The sequence below is a fragment of the Monomorium pharaonis genome, chromosome 8 (genome assembly GCF_013373865.1).
Source record: "Monomorium pharaonis isolate MP-MQ-018 chromosome 8, ASM1337386v2, whole genome shotgun sequence".
Taxonomy (NCBI): Eukaryota; Metazoa; Arthropoda; class Insecta; order Hymenoptera; family Formicidae; genus Monomorium; species Monomorium pharaonis.
Genome location: NC_050474.1, coordinates 6,268,577 through 6,288,625, shown reverse-complemented (window position 1 = coordinate 6,288,625; position 20,049 = coordinate 6,268,577). Strand labels below are relative to the sequence as shown.

The 20,049-nt window shown below is 40.2% G+C and overlaps 1 protein-coding gene across 3 annotated transcripts in view; it reads left to right on the top strand.

Moving 5' to 3' along the window:
* Positions 1 to 20,049, top strand: part of LOC105841124 (signal-induced proliferation-associated 1-like protein 2) — a 70,090-nt gene that overhangs the window by 23,348 nt on the left and 26,693 nt on the right. The window contains exon 1 of one of the 3 annotated variants that reach the window (XM_012688251.3): positions 15,531 to 15,901. The exons of 1 other annotated variant lie outside the window; for it this stretch is intronic. In XM_012688251.3, the coding sequence (XP_012543705.2) occupies positions 15,725 to 15,901 (177 nt within the window). In that variant the 5' untranslated portion in view covers positions 15,531 to 15,724. Of the gene's footprint in view, positions 1 to 15,530; positions 15,902 to 20,049 lie in introns of those variants that run through there. One more of the 3 variants, XM_012688250.3, reaches the window with a different exon arrangement.

Genomic DNA, 20,049 nt, shown 5'->3' with positions numbered 1-20,049 from the left:
ATGGGATACTCCATTACTGCTCCCAACACTTTCGCCTCTAGCCTCCCGGTTCTCCCCGGCGGGAGATTCCGGAGTTTGTTGCATTGGGGATTTCGTATTCGCTAAAAAAGTGACCGCTTTGTCTCGGCGAGCGTGACGCCGTGTCGTAAACGTCATCCGCGTCCGTTCGAATGCATAACTCCGAGGATTTATCGTCCGCGTGAAATTACCGGGGGCACGAGTGTTTTCTGTACCGACGATCTCTCTCTCTCTCTCTCTCGAGTCAGGGTCGCCGCGCGCATCGCATCGCAAACGCTGCTGCGCCGGAGATCGAAGCGTATTATGTATTGTTCGCGGCGTAAGTCGGCGGCGACGTACGCGGGTCGACGTACCGTAAGTTCGCATCGTAAGCGAATTCAAAGAAATGGCCACGGGAAATTACTCGAGAGTTTAATTCTTAAACGGCAATTGTAATCCCGAAAACGCGCGTTCCCGCGCGACATTTTATAAGGAGAAATTCCGTGGGAGAATTCGGAACGGCCACTTTCAACAGGTCTAATTAAGACAAACCCATCTTAATTACCGTCCTAAATTTTTCTTCCTGTTACGTATGATAGACATATCGTAGAATCGTTCCTAATAGCATGGGGGGGGGGCAAGGGGGGAGGGGAAACCGATTTTTCTCTAGGTTGCTTCCTTTTTTCCTCGCGGGCGAAGATCCGATCGGGAGGAGGAAATCGCGGCGCATCTTTGATGGATATCTGCCTGTAAAAATTAACATACGCACACCGGGGAGCGGGGCTAATGACCGACTAGCGCGAGACGAGATCCCGAGTGTGTAGGTACGCGGCGGCGGCGTCCTCGCGAGAGTGTGCGTACGTGCGTGCGGTGCGTGCGTGCGTATCGACGACGGCGGCGGCGGTGCGCCAAGCTCGCCTCACGATTCTCGATTCACGTCGTCGTTCGCAGGGTCAACGTTCGAGTACATCGTATTTCTTTGCAACACGGAGGAATCGATCGCCGCTAAATACGGCTAGTTTGTGCAGTCGACTTTCTTGGCCGCGGCCGCGATAGCCGGCACTCGAGCACGCACGTGGAAAGGCGGTCGAGTGGCCGGCACGCACTCGAAAAACGGGCAGATGGTGCGGCCAGGGTTATATACGTTTCTGATCATCGGGAGAAAATTGGCAGCCAACGCGTTAGTAAAATCCCGGGGAGCCAGACGTAGTGATTTATCTTAAGTTTCTGTCTGGAGGCGCAATAAACGGAAAGTCAGGCTAAATAAACGAATGTTTTATTAGAGCTACAATGTTTTTTCTTAATTAATTAGAAAACATTTCTCTGTAGGTTAAAGAGAAATGTTTTCTAATTAATTAAGAAAAACATTGTAGAAATTTCTTTAAGTGGACGAAGGTCGCCAATGCTGGCATTGACACCCTTAATTCTCGAAAGCTAGAAAACATCGTGTCCTGTATTCATATTGGTAAAAATATGATCTGCTTAGGTGATTAAAAAAAAATAAAATCCATAGTTTTCTTACATTCATGATTTTTTTTTAAATCTATTAAAAACGAATCTAATGTAATCTAATTTAATCTTTATACACCTATTTAATAGCATATTGATAATTGACATTACATGTTGCGGAACAGCATACGATATTTGTACAATTGACACAAATATGTTTTAAGTCGGAGTGAGAGGCCTTTAGAAATCTACATATGCGTTAACTTGTAAATATTTTACGTAAATGACTCATAAAATTAAAGGAAAAGAAAATTTTTTAACTTCTCACATTTTTGGCTATCTTGCGAAAATATTAATCATTGTAAAATATGTGAAACTCATCTGATATTTTCTACTTTACATTTTTATTTTTTGAAGGCTTAATTAGCTTTTGTTTGAGAAACACTATCCAAAAACAAAATAATATTGCCTTTCCTCCGCTTGAAGTTTACACTCGCCCGGAAGTAAAAAAAAAACATTTTTTTCCCCGAGTCTCATTAATTTCAGAGTTGTCAAAGTTTTTTAATTACAACACCTAATTAATCCCATTAAAGTCGTCACCCGAACCGCGGCGAGTTTAATTATGATTTACGTCACGGTTCGCCGCAACTCGACGCCCCGCTTCCCCCTTCCCCCCACCGCGACGGAGATCCGCTTTTTCGACCCGATTCTTCGACACGATCCTGACATTAAACGGCAGCGCGACGTTAAATGTCGGGCGCGCGATTTATGCGCTGAAAATTTCTCGGGCGACGACGATCAGCGCCGACCGCCTTTGTCGGACCGGTGTCAGACCCGAGACGACGCACACACGTGTGCCACGTCGCACGCGGCGAAGAAAGTGCGTATCCGCGGCCGGCCGCGCTTCCGAGAAGCGCATAAACGTCGCGAGCGGGAGTGCTCGTCGCATTGTTTCGCCGATCGGGCGCGTTGACGCGCCGGGGCACGTCGGCCGACGACGACGGACGTTCGCCAGGCGCAATATTGCGACGCGCGCCGTGATCGATGTCCGCGAACATACGGCGACCACTTCCCGGTGACGTGCGCTTCCTCGATGTGCGCCCTCGTAAATCATCTCCGGAGGTCTTCGTTCTGTTTTAAAAGTTTCGCAATTCGAAGTTCGAAACTGCGGATTGATTAGGTTTTTACCGGGCGTTTTATATTTAACGTAATGTATCGTTGAAAGAAGCACAGGTGACACGGGAAGGTTCTTTTTTTATCCCTGAAAATCGTGAAGATTTATTATGGGATTTTATTTATGTTTGACAAAATTTTTTTAATTTGAAATATTTTATTGCGACAAATTGTCTATTGATCAAAATTAAGTTGAAGAACGTTAATAGGAAATTTTGTAACGCTCGGAAATTTACTTGGATCAAATTTTTCCCTTTCTTTTATGGAATACTCGTTTGATTTAATTTGAGTTAAATACACTTTGAGGATAGAATTTATAAAGAGATAAGTTTGCGATAACTTTTCTGTTGTTTCTGTTGCTCGTGCTTTTCCAAATTTAAAACCCAAGTGGCTTTCTTTGCGATTATAATGCGATCAAGAAGGTGTAAAAAGTACGTATAATAAAATAAATTATGTTTCGAAGCGGCAATTAAAAAGTTCCTTAATCTTACCTAGAATTTTGAACAAAATTCTCGAAAGATCCGGGAATTTCTGTACAGAACTTGACCTTAAACACGCTGAATTATTGTTCTTTCGCTAAATACCGCGGCACAATGTGGCGACTTGCGAATCATTTGGCGTTGAGAATCGGGGGCTCGCTCGTTAAATCTTCGAGAAGTAACGGTAAGGGTTAAAAAAAATCACGTGGAGAGGGAATCCCGGGTATACACTCGAGCTGAAAGGCCGAGTTAACTTAAAAATCCCCGCATGTGACCCTGAAGCAAGTCATTATGTAAACTGCATATAGGAAAAGGAGAGTGGGGGAGGAGAGAGGAGGAGGAGGAGGAGGAGGAGGAGAAAGAAAAAAAGACGTATTCTCTGCATAATGTATATTTGCAGCGTGGCTTTAGTAGTCCCTTAGCCTCGCCTCGAAGTCTCTTGTATACCTCCGAGTTTATAACGCCGCGGAATATACTACTGAGGAGAGAAATACGCTATTCATACCATCAGCATTGGCTATATCTCGTCCGGCCCGGCGCGCAACACACGGGGAGAAGAGGACGGGCCGTGTACGCTCGCGCGGTATCGCTCGCCCGGACTCAAATGGGTTTAGAATTACAAGACAAAGTGAGTGGACCGAGTGCATTATCGCACCGCGCTGACATCGTGAGACCCGCCGCTCAATTATGCAGCTGGGTGTCGGCTTTCTTCCCGTTTTTCTCTCTCTCTCTCTCTTTCTTTTTCGTTTTTCCCTCGCTTTCGTTCATGCGCGCGAGTGGTATTTGCGTTATCACATCTGGACTGTGGTGGGATGATTCTAGGAACCGCGCCCGCGGAAAGATGATCCCGTGGGCATGATAAAGTGTACATACATATGCACTTATTTGAATTATTAAGATCGCGGTGAAAACGCATACGGGTCTAGGAAAAGTGCACGGATACTTTTTGCGTGTCTCTAAAAATTTGTTACTTTGACCACCCGAGAATGAAATACTACAAAAAGAGAATTTTCTTTTAAAAGTTACCCTTAAAATTGTGGTAATTATGGAACTACGTGGACTTCGAAGAATTTTACTATGCTTTTAACAAAATTTTATTAAAATTTTTGACAAATTTTGTTGAAAGCATAGCAAAATTCTTCGAAGTTTACATTGTTCCACAATTTTAAAAGGGCAATTCTTAAGAGAAAATTCTCTCCGTGCAGTAAAGAAACTTGCGAATGATACGGATGAATGGACAGTACCGGATAAAGAGAAAAGGACAGTTGATCCCGGATGATTTATTGCACTTCTCACGACAATTTCAAGAATTTTTCTACTTTTTAAATTCAGACCGTTCGCGTTACCCGCATTTATCTTAGATAATTTTCTCTTCCGGTCGAATTTCTCCTTGCGAAGTAAATATTTCGAAATTTTGCGCGTCGGTCTTTTCAGTAAAGACTTTCGTCGCGGTTGTCCGTGTAAACGCCGCGCCGGCCGGTCGTATATTTATAGTTTGACCGTTAAAAACAACATATAGCCGAGTCGCCGTGTGGCTGCGGCGGTGGCGGCCAACGTAGAGTACGGGACCGGTCTCTTAATCTTCACTCGAAATAAGCACGCACACGTGCGCCGTGCATCGTCGCGTCAGCAGCAAAAACACGCCTCGGGGCCTCCGACGCCTTCGAGACATTACCGTATTACCGTATCGCCGTTTTACGACGAACGCTCACTACTTCTGCCCGATCATTCACTAAATAGAGGTCAATATTTCGTTTTTGTTGGGATTCAATTAAATCCTATGAGATACGATAGAATTTATAAAGAGCTGTAAGAGCGCAAAATAAATAATAAATCAAATTTTATTTTTAAACATTATTAGTTTTTGAACGAAATTAAATTTCGAATAAAGCAAAATAGAAAGATAAACCAATAATTACGAGGAATCTTGTAGATGCTCGTTAATATCAATAATAGCTTTAATTTAATACTGTGATATTTCTATCTTAGATGACTTCAATTTTAAAGTTGCGTTTTAAAGGCGATAGGCACACAACTCGAAAAATTAGAATATATTAATAAAATTACATAAGAATATTACTTAATTATTTAAATAAAAAATTATGTTACGTCTATTGTTGATCTTTTCTCGATTTAATTGTGGAGAATAGTGAAATTCCATTAATTACAGATTCGTAAACAAAATCAATAACAAACTTAATATACACTAAGAAAAAAATGTTAATTTGACTAAATTTTTTAATTGAATTAAATTTTATCCATTCAAGTATTTATATATTTCACTTAACTATATATATAAATACTTGAATTGAAATTTGTGTATTTAAGTTAAATGCATAAATTCTTGAACTGACAAAATTTTAATTTAGTTGAAAATTTTTGTCAAATCAACAATATTTTTTTCTTAGTGTATACATACAATATTCCATCAATTGAAAGAAAGTAAATTCTTAATATGATTACTAATAATAAATTTATACACGGAAAGAATTTTCTCTTAAAAATTACCATGAAAATCATGGGACAATGTGAACCTTGACGAATTTTACAATACTTTTGACAAAATTTTGTAAATTTTACTGTACTTCTAACAAAATTTACTAAAACTTTGTCCAATTTTATTAAAATTTCAGTAAATTTTGTTAAAAGTATGATAAAATTCTTCAAAGTTTACGCTGTCTCACAATTACCACGATTTTCAGGGTAATTTTTAAGAGAAAATTCTCTCCGTGTACACCGAGAACTTTTATATTTGACTCTTGTTAGCTCTACTTTTTTTTTTAGTAGACTGCTACATTGTACTCGTAAAAAGTTCACAAAACGAGGCTATGTACAAGCGAGAGGTCGCTCACAGAAAGTCGTAAAAATAATCGCGTCGGTTCCGCTCTCCGTCCGAATCCCTTCCCCCCCCCGAACAAAGAGCCATCCATTCAGAAACGAAATCGAAAGGAGGATTCCGACAGAAAGGGACGAGCGGCATATGTCCCCTATGGAAACACGCGAATGCCTCCGCGCACTATGATCGACATATGCCCTCTTTTTTTTCACCGCCACGCTCGGGCGCGTTCGTTAATGAATATGCTAATGTCACGTGGCCACATTCGTGGCGGGCATCTGTCACTTTCGTTTAGCTTAGGTCGAAGTCGCATGAAAATTGAGCGCGTCACCGATGTTTTCATAAAGCGCGCTCGCGATTTTCAGCGGACGAGGCGCAAACGCCGCTTACTTCGCTACTCGTGTAATCTTGCAATCACTACGCCACGTTTGCTTACGTCAGCGAGGTGTTATAATTACGCTGTCCGTTGTCCAATCCAGATACTCTTTGTCAGCTCTCTTATTCGATACTTTCGATTAACCTTGCGAAATTATCAACCGTATCGATCTCGTATCTCGCATTAAATAGAGCCCGAAATCTTGTTTTTCTCTTTCCCTCTGGATAAAATCGAAGATTCATCAGGGGGGGGCCACTGAATTTTCGACCCGGGATCGGATTATCGCGCGGGATCGGCAGGCCGGGAGAGAGAGAGAGAGAGAGCGGGTCGCGTACCTTCGATCCCTCGGGTGCGAGTTAGGTCCAGTTACGAGTTGATCGTTTCCAAGTAACGATCCCGTACGCGGGACTCGTCGAGCGGTTTTCGTAGCGCTGGATGCCACGGACAAACGGCGACGAGATGCGCGCGAGAGATGGGCCGAGAGGGGGAGGACGGCTCTCGTCCATCAACAGGATCCGCTTGCCCCGCGGCGAACCGCGCCACTTACACCGCCCGGGTCATTATATCCCGTAATCGCCGCTCTTAATTTCATTTCGACCCCGTGTACACGCCAGAGAGAACGGTACGCGCACATTCGGGGGACACGCGAGCGAGCGAGCAACGTTTATTATCGATCAGACCGTGGGCAATTTGTCGATATACCGAAGTGACCCGCGGGATCACCAGGGTATCTTATTAGATAACGAGATAACCTCGTGATTTCCCGCGCAAATTTGCGATTATAGTGGAGAAAGAAGAAGGTATTTTATTAGTGTATAGGGTAATCTTTTAATGTACGTAACAACGCTTTCTGTAACTCGATTACTTATAAAGCATTAACATTCTTTTGAATGGAAAAGAAAACAAATTTAATTATAGAATATGTCGATCTTAAGATGGTCTAAAAGAAAACCTAATTAAAAATATTGATTTCTTGTATTAAAATCCCATAGTATTAAAAAAAAATACTGCTAATATTTGTCCCTTCGAAACGAACAATTTTTCTCTTTTTGGGTCGTCAAAAGCAACAAAGGTATCCTTGACGAAATAATCGAGTTACAGGAAACATCCTCTACTTGGTAATAATACCCTCTTTTGCCTCTCTCTTTTACACCGATAGAAAAATATATGATATTCACGACTATAATTGCATAGTAAAATAATTATAGTTAGAGGAATATCATTTTTATAGTAATTATTACTATAATATTAATAATAATAACTAATTTACATTATTGAATAACTATAAAATATGGTTGGGTCCCCAATGGACCATAAATTTATAGTTGGTTTAAACTACATTATAGTTTTCGTAACCATAATATTAGTTTATGCAACTTATGATATGGTTGCTATAACCAAAACGAAGATTTTTATACAGTTAGTTGTACCATAAAATAATCATTATAAGCATTTACCATAAATATATAGTTATTATTACCAATATTATAGTAATAATTACTATAAAAATGATATTCCTAACTATAATTATTTTACTATGCAATTACAGTCGTAAATATCATATATTTTTCTATCAGTGTACCCGCTGAAACTTGAAATTTGTTACGAGCCCTCGCAACTTGAGGATTTGGGCGTCTCGTGCACCGAATGATCTCCGGACGAGGATCAGACTAAACAAGGGAGCCGAGGTAGACGCGAGCACGACCGTAAACGGCGGTATTACTCGGCCGCGGAGCATAGCGGGTGACCGTTTTACTCAAGCGTGCGAGGAACAGAGGACTGGCCGTATCTTTTATCGGGTCTGAGCTTATCTCTAAACCACCGGGCAAACACCATAACCATCGCAGCGGTCTTCTAACGTACACAAACGGAGCAACCACTCCGTGAATCCCTTTTATATAAGCGCATATAGGAAATCAAATGCTTCGGATATTATTCTTATCTGTTTATCCAGAGATTTGGGGCGGAAAGCATTTGCACGTACATAAGTCCTTAGAAATATATGAAATAGTGCTGTCATATCAAATTGTTGCGATAGTTGATGTCTATCATACCTCAAACTTCCACGTAGCGTGATTGCACGGCCTCCCGTCGTTGCACCAGGAGAATCGCGACTAAACGCGAGGGAGAAAAATGCGTAATACAAAGGAGAAATCCTCTCGCATGGTAACTTCACTTCCTATTCCGAGAATTAGACTCGTAGCGATCTGTTCTAAGCGCATTACAACAATCACATTTTACGGTACTATAAATCTCCCTCTGCCGTTTTACGGTACTATAATATCCCTCCTTTCCCTTCTTTCTCCCCTCTCCCCCTTTCTCCCCCGTAACCTTCTTGTGATTTTTTTCCGCGGGCATGCACGCCACCATAATTTTGCGTCGATGAATGCTGACGGACGTGAAACGTTTGTATGTGCGCTACGTCACGAACGGCAGGCCGCGTTCTTCCGTTTTGCAAATCGTTTTTTTTTTTTGCTCACGTACAGTTTCACACCTCGAGGAGCAGAAGGGAGTAATCGTAAAATTGTCGTTTCTGGCATGTTTATATCGTAATTACACGCAAAAGGCGAGCATTTCTAAATTGCAGAACGACATAAATTGTTTGAAATTAGTCAGTAAAATATGGAAAAAGTTGTAACAAGCTAACTTTGTAGTTTCTAATTGCTAAATTATAAATTGTATAAGCAATTTATATAGTCATTAAAAGAACTATATAATTTACATCCAGAGTTTACGTCATTCTACACGCAAGTTTCAATTTTATTAAATTTATGTTTTGAAATACGAATTTGCTGCACTAATATCCGTCCTGGAAATTTTACATAGATAAGAAAGTTAACGTTTTTTTTTCCGAAACACTGTTCTTTCATTAATAAAATCTGCATTTTTCTATATTGTAAATTAAACATGCTTTATAATTTTATAAAAGTCAACAAGTATTCATAAAATTCAATTATTCACCGCGGATTCGTAAAATCATCGTTATTTATACGCCATTAACTTTTAATGTTAATTAATTTCTTCATTCGAGTGTTTTTATTTTATTGGCGAAAGTTCGTAATGATCGTCGTAAAGATTGTATGTAGGAAAAAAGACATCGTTACGTAATGTTTCTGCACTCTAACTTTATGTACGTTCCGAAGGAGAACTCCCGAGCTAAACATCTTTGTTTGTTTAAACGCCATTTAACGACCGTGTGGATATCATCGAAATAACGTCTGCCATTACTAGTACACTAATCACATGATATTTCACATTTATCACTGTATTAATGGCACCTTCGAAGAAATTCCATCAGCGTTATCGTGGGATCCCATTTTAGCCGCAAATAGCGCGCGCGGCGGCAATCAACGGAACAAGGAGTCACCTTTTAAAAATCTCCCGAGAGCGTTGAGAACTCGACGTGGAAGATTCAAATTCTACCGCCTTTGAAAATCTCGAGGCACTAGTACGTATATACGTACCCGGTTACGTAAAACTTCCGTTTGAAGATAATTGAAGTAGATTAAACGGAATAAGTACAGCATCGGGAATCCCAAGGACTTTGCACGTATCTCCCCGAGACACTCCGTATTATCTCACGACACAAGAGAGGAAGAGGGAACAATAAAATCGCGCACATAGGTATACTTAATTATCATGGGCGTTGAGCATTGTGGCGTTAAAGCAATTTAGCAGCGCGGTAGTCGCTGTAATTAAATCAACAATTAAATTACACCGTGTCCCTCGATCTTTGTTCTTAACTCTTTCGTACCTCTGGCTTTCCCAGAACAGATGCGTTCCACACGTAGACGGATTTTATATGGACTTTTATATGGAAACATTGATTCCAAATCGACAAAACAAAATTGAAATTAAAAATGGCGGATTTAAAATAGTGATCGCTAAAGCTGAAATACCGATATGTGTACATTCAAAATATGAGTTTGAATTATGTTTTCTGAATATTAATTATAAATCGAAGCTATTGCACGCAACTTCTGAGTCACATTGTTATCAGTATGTGAATATTTGCATTCGCTAAAATTGCCAAAAAACGACTGCGGTAGTATGCAGTATAGTACAAGTTCTCTCTAATTGATAAAACTGTTATGTGTCTTGATCAAGTATTTCCGGAATAATAAAATATCATTTTATTGGCTATATATTATATATACATACGACTATTCAACCTAAAATATGTAGAACGATAAAAGTATTCCGAAAGATAAATTGTAAGGTACGTACGCTTTAATTACACATATAAACTATTGTGATATTTATCAGAATAAAATTTTAATCTTTTTGCATTTTTTTACAATTAAATAAGACTTTAAGAATATAATTAGCATCAATTTAATAAATTTTCGACGTAACGTACGATTATTAGCTTACACAACTATATTTTACTGGAAACATAACATCGACAAAGTGTGCGTCGACATGTATTTTAGCTTGAATCTTTGAAACAAGCAAAGGTAGAAGTCGATAGGACTATTTGTTTAAAAGTTATGATTTTTGTAAGTGAGACATATATGTCCCAGAGGTACGAATAGAGAAATATTAACATATGCGCGGATGCAACAAAGGATGGCAGCATCTTGTAAAAGGTGTCCTCCTCCCTCCCCCCTCTCCAGTACGTGACGTTACGTGGTTCACGCGGGTAAAAAATTCGATCGTTTACGCAATAACGCCTGGTCGATGGCCTCATTGTTTTCATACGCACCTGCGTATTGAGAAACACGGCCAGCAGTTAACCGAATAAGAAATTACGGGGATAATGATACACACCCATCTCCGTCCACTATGATCATAATTCCGAAGCGACATTCCGTGGAAGTCAGTATTATCTGAATGACGGTTCTACGCGAGAGAAGCACGTATTAAGTATTTAGTGCGTCGTAATCTTCGTGTATCGATGTGACATCGAATCGAATTGCGCGCGCATAAACACATATGAAAGAAGAATAAAAGAAAAAACATTTCTCCCGGGAAGAAATGTGAAAACTATTACAAAATAATTATTTATTCAGTAGCAATAGTTTAAACATTAGAAATCGAAGTAACAATTGAAACAATATACAAATTATATTAAACAATAATTATTATTTTTTTATTTATGATATCAAATAAAAATTGTTAATTTATGTATAAATGATTACAAACACGTTAATACCAGGCGTTATGTGATAATTTTTACTTTTATTCTTTGTAACCTGCAAAATCGAAATACGAAAAATTTTTATCTACATTTTTATTTATATACTTATATATATGAATGGCACTCTTGTGCAGAAAGGAAGAATTTACTGTGTGTATGTGTGTGTGTGTGTCTGTGTGATCTTATCATTCTGTCTAGGGCTGACAGTTCTCGTTCACTCTAATATTCGAAACCGCCACTGATAAATCTTAATTGCTCAAGGGATATTCATTATCGGTTAAAAAGCTTCATTATAAATTACTTTAATGATTATCAACAGGAAAGACTTCTTTTACAACAGGAAAGAAAAAATTTTATATTAAAATATATATATATATAAAGGAAGACAAACAAAATATTTAAGAAATAAAGTTTCTTTCTTTGTTTCTCATTTAAAATTTAAATATTCTATTTAATGAGAGAGTTATTTAAATTTTAAATAGATGTTTGTCTTAATAGAGGAAAAAAAATTACCAAAAAAATAAGTATTCTTCTACAAAATAATAATAAATTCTTTTGCGAGTATTCTTTCGTTTTTTATATATGCATTCGAAAGAGAGTATCTTTTCAAACGTACAATCATTCTTCGAATGATCGTAATTAGAACGTTTTTTTCTGATATGCCCGCGGCTTTATTATCGTAGCGTCACACCGGCTGGAACACAAGCCAGAGACCACACTGGAATTTTTTCAAGGAATTCCGCCACGACGCGAATCATCACGTTACTAATGATTATTATCCCCCGAAGAATATCGGTCGTTGATGCACTTCGCGTCTCGCCGCGAATCGGCGTGCGACTCGCTCGCGTCCTAATAGCCGATTCCGCAAATGGATTGTGCCCGGTCGGGACCGGCGACGTGTGCAGCTGCACACCAGAATAAGAACTTTCGCGATCTCGGTGGTGCGGCATTTTATGCAGCGTCATTCGCGATGACATCTAAGAAGCGGTGGAGCGCGATTACGCGAGGTATAACGACTCCGAGATAACGGAGCTGATGGCCCCCCCGTACTCTTCGCGGGACGACACTTGACTCTCGCGCCGCCGCGCTCTTTGTCATCCCGAAAATGTGCGGCGCGTCAACTTAAGGGGGTTATTTCTGCTTATTGAAAAATTAAAGGTATTTTAACTATTTTTTTTTAATAGTAAAAATGAAATTAAATAGGGTAGAACTTTTTAGATTATTATTGCCAATGTGTTTATTCTCGGCGCACAAAAAATTTTGTTACGAAATATTAGAAAATAAAATAGTAAAGCTGAATATTCTAAAATTCCTAGTTCCTGTAATAACCAACAGGGTTTTTTTTTTGAGACAAATAAAATAAGCTTTGGCTCACTAAAAACCATCGAGTAGTTTTTAAGTAATTTAAAGTATAATTTGTTAGAAATTTGCAGCAGCGCGTCGAGCATGAATTGACTCACGTCAACTTTACTATTTTATTTTCTCATATTTTGTAACGAATTTTGTTTTGTTTTGAGAATAAACATTGGCAATGATCAAAGTTCTATTTAATTTTATTTTTTTAAATACCTTTAATTCAGCAGCACTGGTCAATCTCGTATTCCTCATCTTTCTCTTATTGTAATATTTAAGTATTTGTAGATCGACTTTCAATAAGTTTCGCCCGCTATTAATCGCAGCTTAACGATTTAATTACAGAACAGTTCTCCATTTATTTTCATCCACGATATGAAAATCTATCATATATTTCTGCTCTTTAAATTAGTCTCTTTTGTATACTTCTGATTACGCAAATTTCTCCTTTGTCCGGTGCAGATGCAGTTACACTCGCGGATATATGGCTGCGCATTAATTTATGAATCGGAATCACTCACCGCGCGCGCGTGTGTGTTTACGCGCAATAAAATCCTTCCCTATCAACAAGCCGCTCCTAATCGAGCCACATCGCGCTCTTCAACAGGATACAATATATCCGCCGTTGATGCGCCAGACGTTAATTGCATGCGGGATAGCGATTAATCAAAGCTATCCCGGCCGGATAACCGATGGTTAGCCCCGGCGCGCGGCGGAGCAGGCTTTCGCAAAAGGAAATCCCGCGTGTTAAAAGAACGCGGGTTTAAACGCTCGTGGAAAAAGTAGATGATCGGGCGTTGCGATGCCTGAATCAAGTTTACGCGCATACACACGCACACGCGTAAAGCCAACTGTCCTCAGATTACGTCTCCCGGTGACGCTGCCGATCGGTTCGCTGCTTTTTACCTACTCCGTTGCATCGAAAGGGGCTGCTCCTATAAGCCGCTCCTGTTTTGCAGATGTGTCACGTCCCGACGGCACTTACTTCGACTCTTTTCGACGCGGACTGCGAGGCGTAAATAGGGCCCTTTCAGAAACGAAAGAACGAGGATGTGTGTGTGTGTGTGTGTGTGTAACTCAATCCGCAAACACGGTCGCGCTGCAGCCGCAACCGAGCCGTGGAAGTGCGATAAGTAATTAACTATATAAACTTAGTTGAAACTTAGTGAAGTGACCCAAGATGTACTGCTTGGCGAAGTTGGGTATCTCGATCGAGACTTGGCGAGACTCTTTCACCCCCTCGCGAATCGAATTTTTCATACAAGCGGGTTAATTTGTTACAACATTATTTTTCTTAATTCACGTAAAGAGTAAATTTGCGACATTAAACGGATGATTGATCGGCTCCGCGACGCTGTTTTCTCTCTCGACAGGCACCATTGTTGACCGACCGTCGTTGATAGCGTCGTCGATCGGTTCGAGACGAGATAATGCGTATCTTCGTGTACAGAATGTCACGCATGATGCAAGGTACACACCGGAACCAATAATACGCCACAAAGGTCGATACATTATCATAACAAAATAAAGACGGTTTGTGTCTGCGTATTTTTCCCTCTCCGTATTTTTATACTTGCGACACTAATACCTGAAATCCTTATCGCCGTATTGCTAAAACCGATAGTAAAATGTAACGGATTTACTTTGTAAAAGTTAAAGATTAAAGTATTTATATATATATATAATATGAAACATCTGTATTATATATATAGAATATTTATTGACAAAATACACAAAGTATTTTGTTGAGAAATAACGTTTAATATGTAATATAAAGTAATCTGGAGAAATATCTAGTATTAATAATATCATTATATTGTATCTTAATGTAGTATAACAATTTAATTTAGCGTTGTTAAAATTATTAAACTAAGAGACACAAAATCAAATACCCCTTCCCCCCGATTTTAATAAATTTTAAATACAATATAGAAAAAAGAGAAGATATTTTTTAATAAGTGCATTCTTACACGTTAAAAGGATAAAATCGTCCCTTGAAAAATTAAATATTTTCTTTTGAAGAGCATATTGTTTAAACTATAAAAGATAAAAAATTTTAATAAAAATTAAAAAAGGTATTATTAAATACTCTTAAAAAACACGTAACTTTTTTATTTTAAAAGAAGAAATAGGCAGAGACGTGCAAATCCTCAATCAAAGTAATTCTTGGCGTAAAAACCTTATTTAAAAATTATTTTTATTTTACCTTTATAATTTCAATAATATTCACTTCGAAAGACTATAAGGTAGCAGATTTTTTTTTCAAAAGGATTTTATTTTCTTAATATATGAGAACATGCTCATAAAAAATACCGGTCTCTTATTTACACTTTAACATTTTTTAAACTTATTAAAATCAAAGGGGAACATTTGCCGTGCTTTCTTGTAAATTAACGACAAATGTAATTTTTTTTACGTGCTCTGCGTTTGTCATTATGACAACAAAAGATTTTAAAACGTCTTTGATAATTGTACTGAGATAAAATTCAAGTCAAAATTCAGTTTAAAGTGTTGCGACAAAGTCTCGTGTTGTTTCGTGCTATCAGATTGAATTACGATTTAATAAATCAGTGATACGCCATTCTTAAAATGTCATTGTAGAATGGCATGCATTTCCGGCGGAAAAGTGGCATTATCGATTCTACTATCGAATTGATACGACGACGGGGGGGGAGGGGGGGGGGAAGGGTCTTAAAGATTCAGATATCCTCCGGTTACGCAGACGGGCTGCAGTCCGTTTCCCCCTCGGCGAGGCGGAACATGTCGGTGCACGTTTTCTCCGCGCACTCTCTGCACGAGTACACGAACAAGCTCGCGCGCGATTCTACTATTGTTAATATGCGAATCCGCCTCCTGCTGCTCGCTCAGTTCGGTTATGACCATCGGGAGAGCCGCTGACCACGGGCCGGTCGTGTGCCGCGATGTCGAGAAAATTAATTCGCGGCATCATCAACGCGATCGCGTGTCTGACGCCGTCGCCGAGGAAGCGGAAAAGGGAGAAGGGCGACAACGGCGGAAACGAGAAAGTGAATTTGCCGCGAAGCGACGCGTTGATCGCGGATGCTGCGGATGAGCCTCGATCTACGAAAGAGACCGAGGTATGATTAGCGACAATTTAAAAAAAAAAGTACAACGCCTATCTTGGTTTTTGTATAAATTTGCTGAACCTTTAGCGTTTTGATCGAGCATCATTTTTTAATAATTTCAACATACATTATTTTCTGTCTTAGCTGGTTGCTTGAGGAAAATGCCGAATAATCGGCTCCGAATTTATTTAACAGTCAACTTTTGATGTGTCGCGTATTAAATAATTATTACCTCTTAATATAGATGATTTTTTTATGAACATCATTTCCGCCTTTCTCGAGTGTTCGACACATTTTTTTTTTTTCTAAAAAAAAGGAGCTGAATAATCGGCTCCGGACTTATCCGGAGCAACAACTCGGCGAACGTTAGTTTCACAATATCTCACATATTGTTTACGCATGCGTGAGACTAAATATTTGTTGACGAGAAATTTCCCCCTCGGAGGAATCACAGGGGACCATATGTATATCGATAACACAGTATCGGGTATCGTACGTGTACCGTGCACTCAAGGTCCCGACGCGACGCGACTCGATTGCATGGACCCCGTGGATGACTCACTGTCGGCGTAGCCGGCGAGAGAAAGAGAGAGAGAGAGAGAGAGAAATTCCACACGCGCGAGGGCTCTCCTCGCCTCTCTCTCCGTGACGACGCGGAACCAACGACGACGCCGCCGCCGCCGCCGCCGCCGACGGTCCTCGCATTCCCGTCCGATTGTCCCGAATTGAGAGGGTACATTCCTGAAACCTTACCGAACCGCATGCCGGAACGCGGCGATTATCGGATTCGGAACGGGCGCAGCTCGGCGCGGCTCGACATTTGACTTGCAAATGAAATTTCCAACAACGGCGCGGGCTTCGCGTGTGAATTTGTGCTTTTTTTCCGTCCTCCCTCTATTTTTTTTTTCCTCTTCTATCGATGCCCACCCTCTCGTCGTAATCGGGATCGAATCAACCGTGATCGGACAAATGACGTGCGCGATTGCGATGACTGACCGATAACCGAGTATGGGCAACGTGCGCTCGGACCACCGGACTTCCGCCGTGATTTTAATTGTCGCGAATTTTCAATTAATCGCGATGCGCGCTTTCACGCGTCGCCGAAACGGTTCTACCGCTTCCTGCAATTCTGCCAACGTTGCGGAAGATCAATATTTCGGAATTTAGAAATAACGGAATTAACGCTGATAGACGCGATTAACTTTGTTGGTCGAAAGTTGATTTTTTTTTTTTTTTTTTATTTTGAGACACCTGCAGTGACCTTTAAGCTGCATCCTGGTGTACCGTAATATCTCTCGTCCAATTCGTAGCGGCTTCCAAGATATCCCATTGCGAGACCGTGAAATATCCGTCGTGTGTCGGCAGTAAAGTATCACGATGCATTAACGCAAAAAATAATAAATGACTCTTGAATAATGTCGCAGCCGGCTACGGTTTAATTCGATCCTACGACTGATTTTCTCGCGAGTGTAATTGCGCAAGAATTTTAATACATTTCCGTGATAAAATTTCTCCGATTAAATAATGGAAATATTAAAAATTAATCTTTAAATCTTATGAACGATAAATTTTGTTTTTGGAAACTTCTGTTTTATTTATTATTTTATTCACAGATCTATATAAATTTTAATCAACTGAGATGTTGCATCAATTTTTATAAATATTTATGCATTTTATTGAAAAATTTGTATACACAAAAGAAATTGATTGTTGTTATTCGCAATATAATTTTTCTAAATATTTTACTAGAAAATAAATGCTTTAAATAAATCATTTACATGTGAAATTTGTATTTATAATATTCCATTTTTATTAAACGCTACATTTTTATAGTTTAATTGTATTTGCTATTATTTTTTATTTATAAATTAAAATTTGAAAATAATGACAAAAATCTCAATCAATTTTAATAATAAAACTTAGTTGTTTTATGAATAAATAAAGTTGGTTTACTTACAAAGCCACTAATTTATCTGCAAAATTAAATTTTAAATAACTACCTCTTAAATACTTATAAAATATTTATATATAAATCCTGTTTTTTTTTTTGTTTTTTTTAAATATTTTAATACATTTCGCTAGAGCACATTTTTATTAAAATAATTTTGAATTTCATATTTAAAAAATTGCTAAATTTTTTCCCTTTCAAATGCAATGTAGAACAATCCACAATTTTCCATAATTTTTTTATTAAAAAAATACGTATAATACATCCTTATTTATTAAGGATGTATTATATTCGCCCTCAGTCTATATATTCGGCGACGATCGCGAAGTCCTATTGGCATTTTCTATTATCATCTACAAAACGAATCTCCTTCACGAGCGCTAACAAGAGCATTTCGCATGTGTCCGCAAGTCGCGAGTAGAAAAAGGGTTGAAAGGCCGATGCTCCGCATGATGTAACCGCAATGGCGGTCCGAAGTGACTGCCCTTGGTGCTTTATTCTTTTTTTTTTTTCGCGGAGCATGATCTCGATTACATCTGGCCCTGTGAACCTCCTCTTCCTCCTCCTCCTCCACCTCCTCTCTTCCTCCTACTTTTACTCCCGCTCCTACGTCTCTCTCCTCTTATTGCTCGTCGTCGTCGAAATGGAGCCCGTGATTGATGGTCTGTTGCCTGTATACGCACAGTCGCTCGATACGTCGCTATACCGTTAGCTTATCGTCTGCATTGTCGGATTAAAGCGTGCGAACGGTCTGCGATCTGTTACCCTAGCAAGTGCAAGTACAGTTTCGCGTTTCTTCAGCCGCACGTTTCTCCTAGAGTAATGGCTCTTCAATCTTCTCTTGCGCTGCAATGATATACGCTGCTACTTCTTAAATGTCACTACGTGAAATATGCATTTCCTCGAGTTGAAAAAAAAAAACGGCATACGTACATGAAACATTTGTACTTTTACGTACATTATTACAGTAGTTTCCGCGGACGATGCTTGAAACGTGAAGTAATTTCGTTCTCTTTCTCGTTTATTTAAAGAGAGTTAATCCTGACGAATATTTCTAGTAGCTTAACCGAAAGGTTAAGGATGGCATTACGAAAATAGGTATGAGTTGCAGCGCGGAAAGAAGGAAAATAACGTTCGTTTTCGATTCCATTGTTTCTTAGTGAAGGATCTGTTTGCATTCCGCCGCTTAACGCGAAGAGAGCGAGAGAGAGAGAGAGAGAGAGGACGAGATCGTTTGTGAAAGACTATAAAACGCCTCTCGCGGCGCGACCGGCCGTTTTTCAGCGGCTCCAATGAGCGGGATCGTCACGCTGGCTGCTGGAAAACAAGCGGCTCGGCTTCATCATCCATTACGGGACGACGCGACGCGACCAATAAGTCGCGCGCGGCGGGTTCGTCGTCCTAGGATCTCTCCCTTTTTCCTCCGGCGCGGCTTCGATATACGACTACTACTTCGGGGCGCCTCGTGGAAACCCGAGTAGAGCCAGGGATACACGCTACACCTGTCATCCTCCCCCCCCCCCTCTCCCTCCCCCTTGTATTAATCGACCGGGAGCGTGCGCCGATTTTAATCCGCGATCTCGTTAACTCGCGAACGAGAGCGTTCACGCGATGTCGAACGTCACCCCTCGCCTCGCGATTTAACGTTATCTGAGAGAATTCAGGGTACAATATACGCAACGACCTGTACCGCGTGGAAACAATTAATATCGCGCACGGCTAGTGAGGGAGAGAGAGAGGAAATTAGATATACCTAATTACTCGGCTAATTATGCGTTACGTGCTCTCGCCATGCAGTCGGGCTTGCGCGGATAATGGCGATTAATTCGCGCGCTGTATACGCGCGCGGCGCGTTATTAACCCAATTTATTCGTGTAACCGATTGTACAGATTGGATAAACGCGGTGTACGCTGTTGAGGTTACGACGAGGCAATCCCCCCCCCCTGGAGGGGGAGGGGGGCGTAAGTAAGTATAACGTAGGCAGCCAATCGACGCTCTCCGCTCAAATGAATATCGTGCGATTCTCTCTCGCTCGCCTCGCATCCCGCTGCGAGACATTAAGTTCTTCTTGGCTGGATGGGAAGGGAAGGAGGAGGGGAGGGCATTATGGAACACACAGCCGCGGTTATGGACCGTAGGATAGCGCGCGGTGGACGCGCGTGCAATTAATTGTCTTTTTCCAGCGTGTCGGAATGACGTACCGCGGCGGCT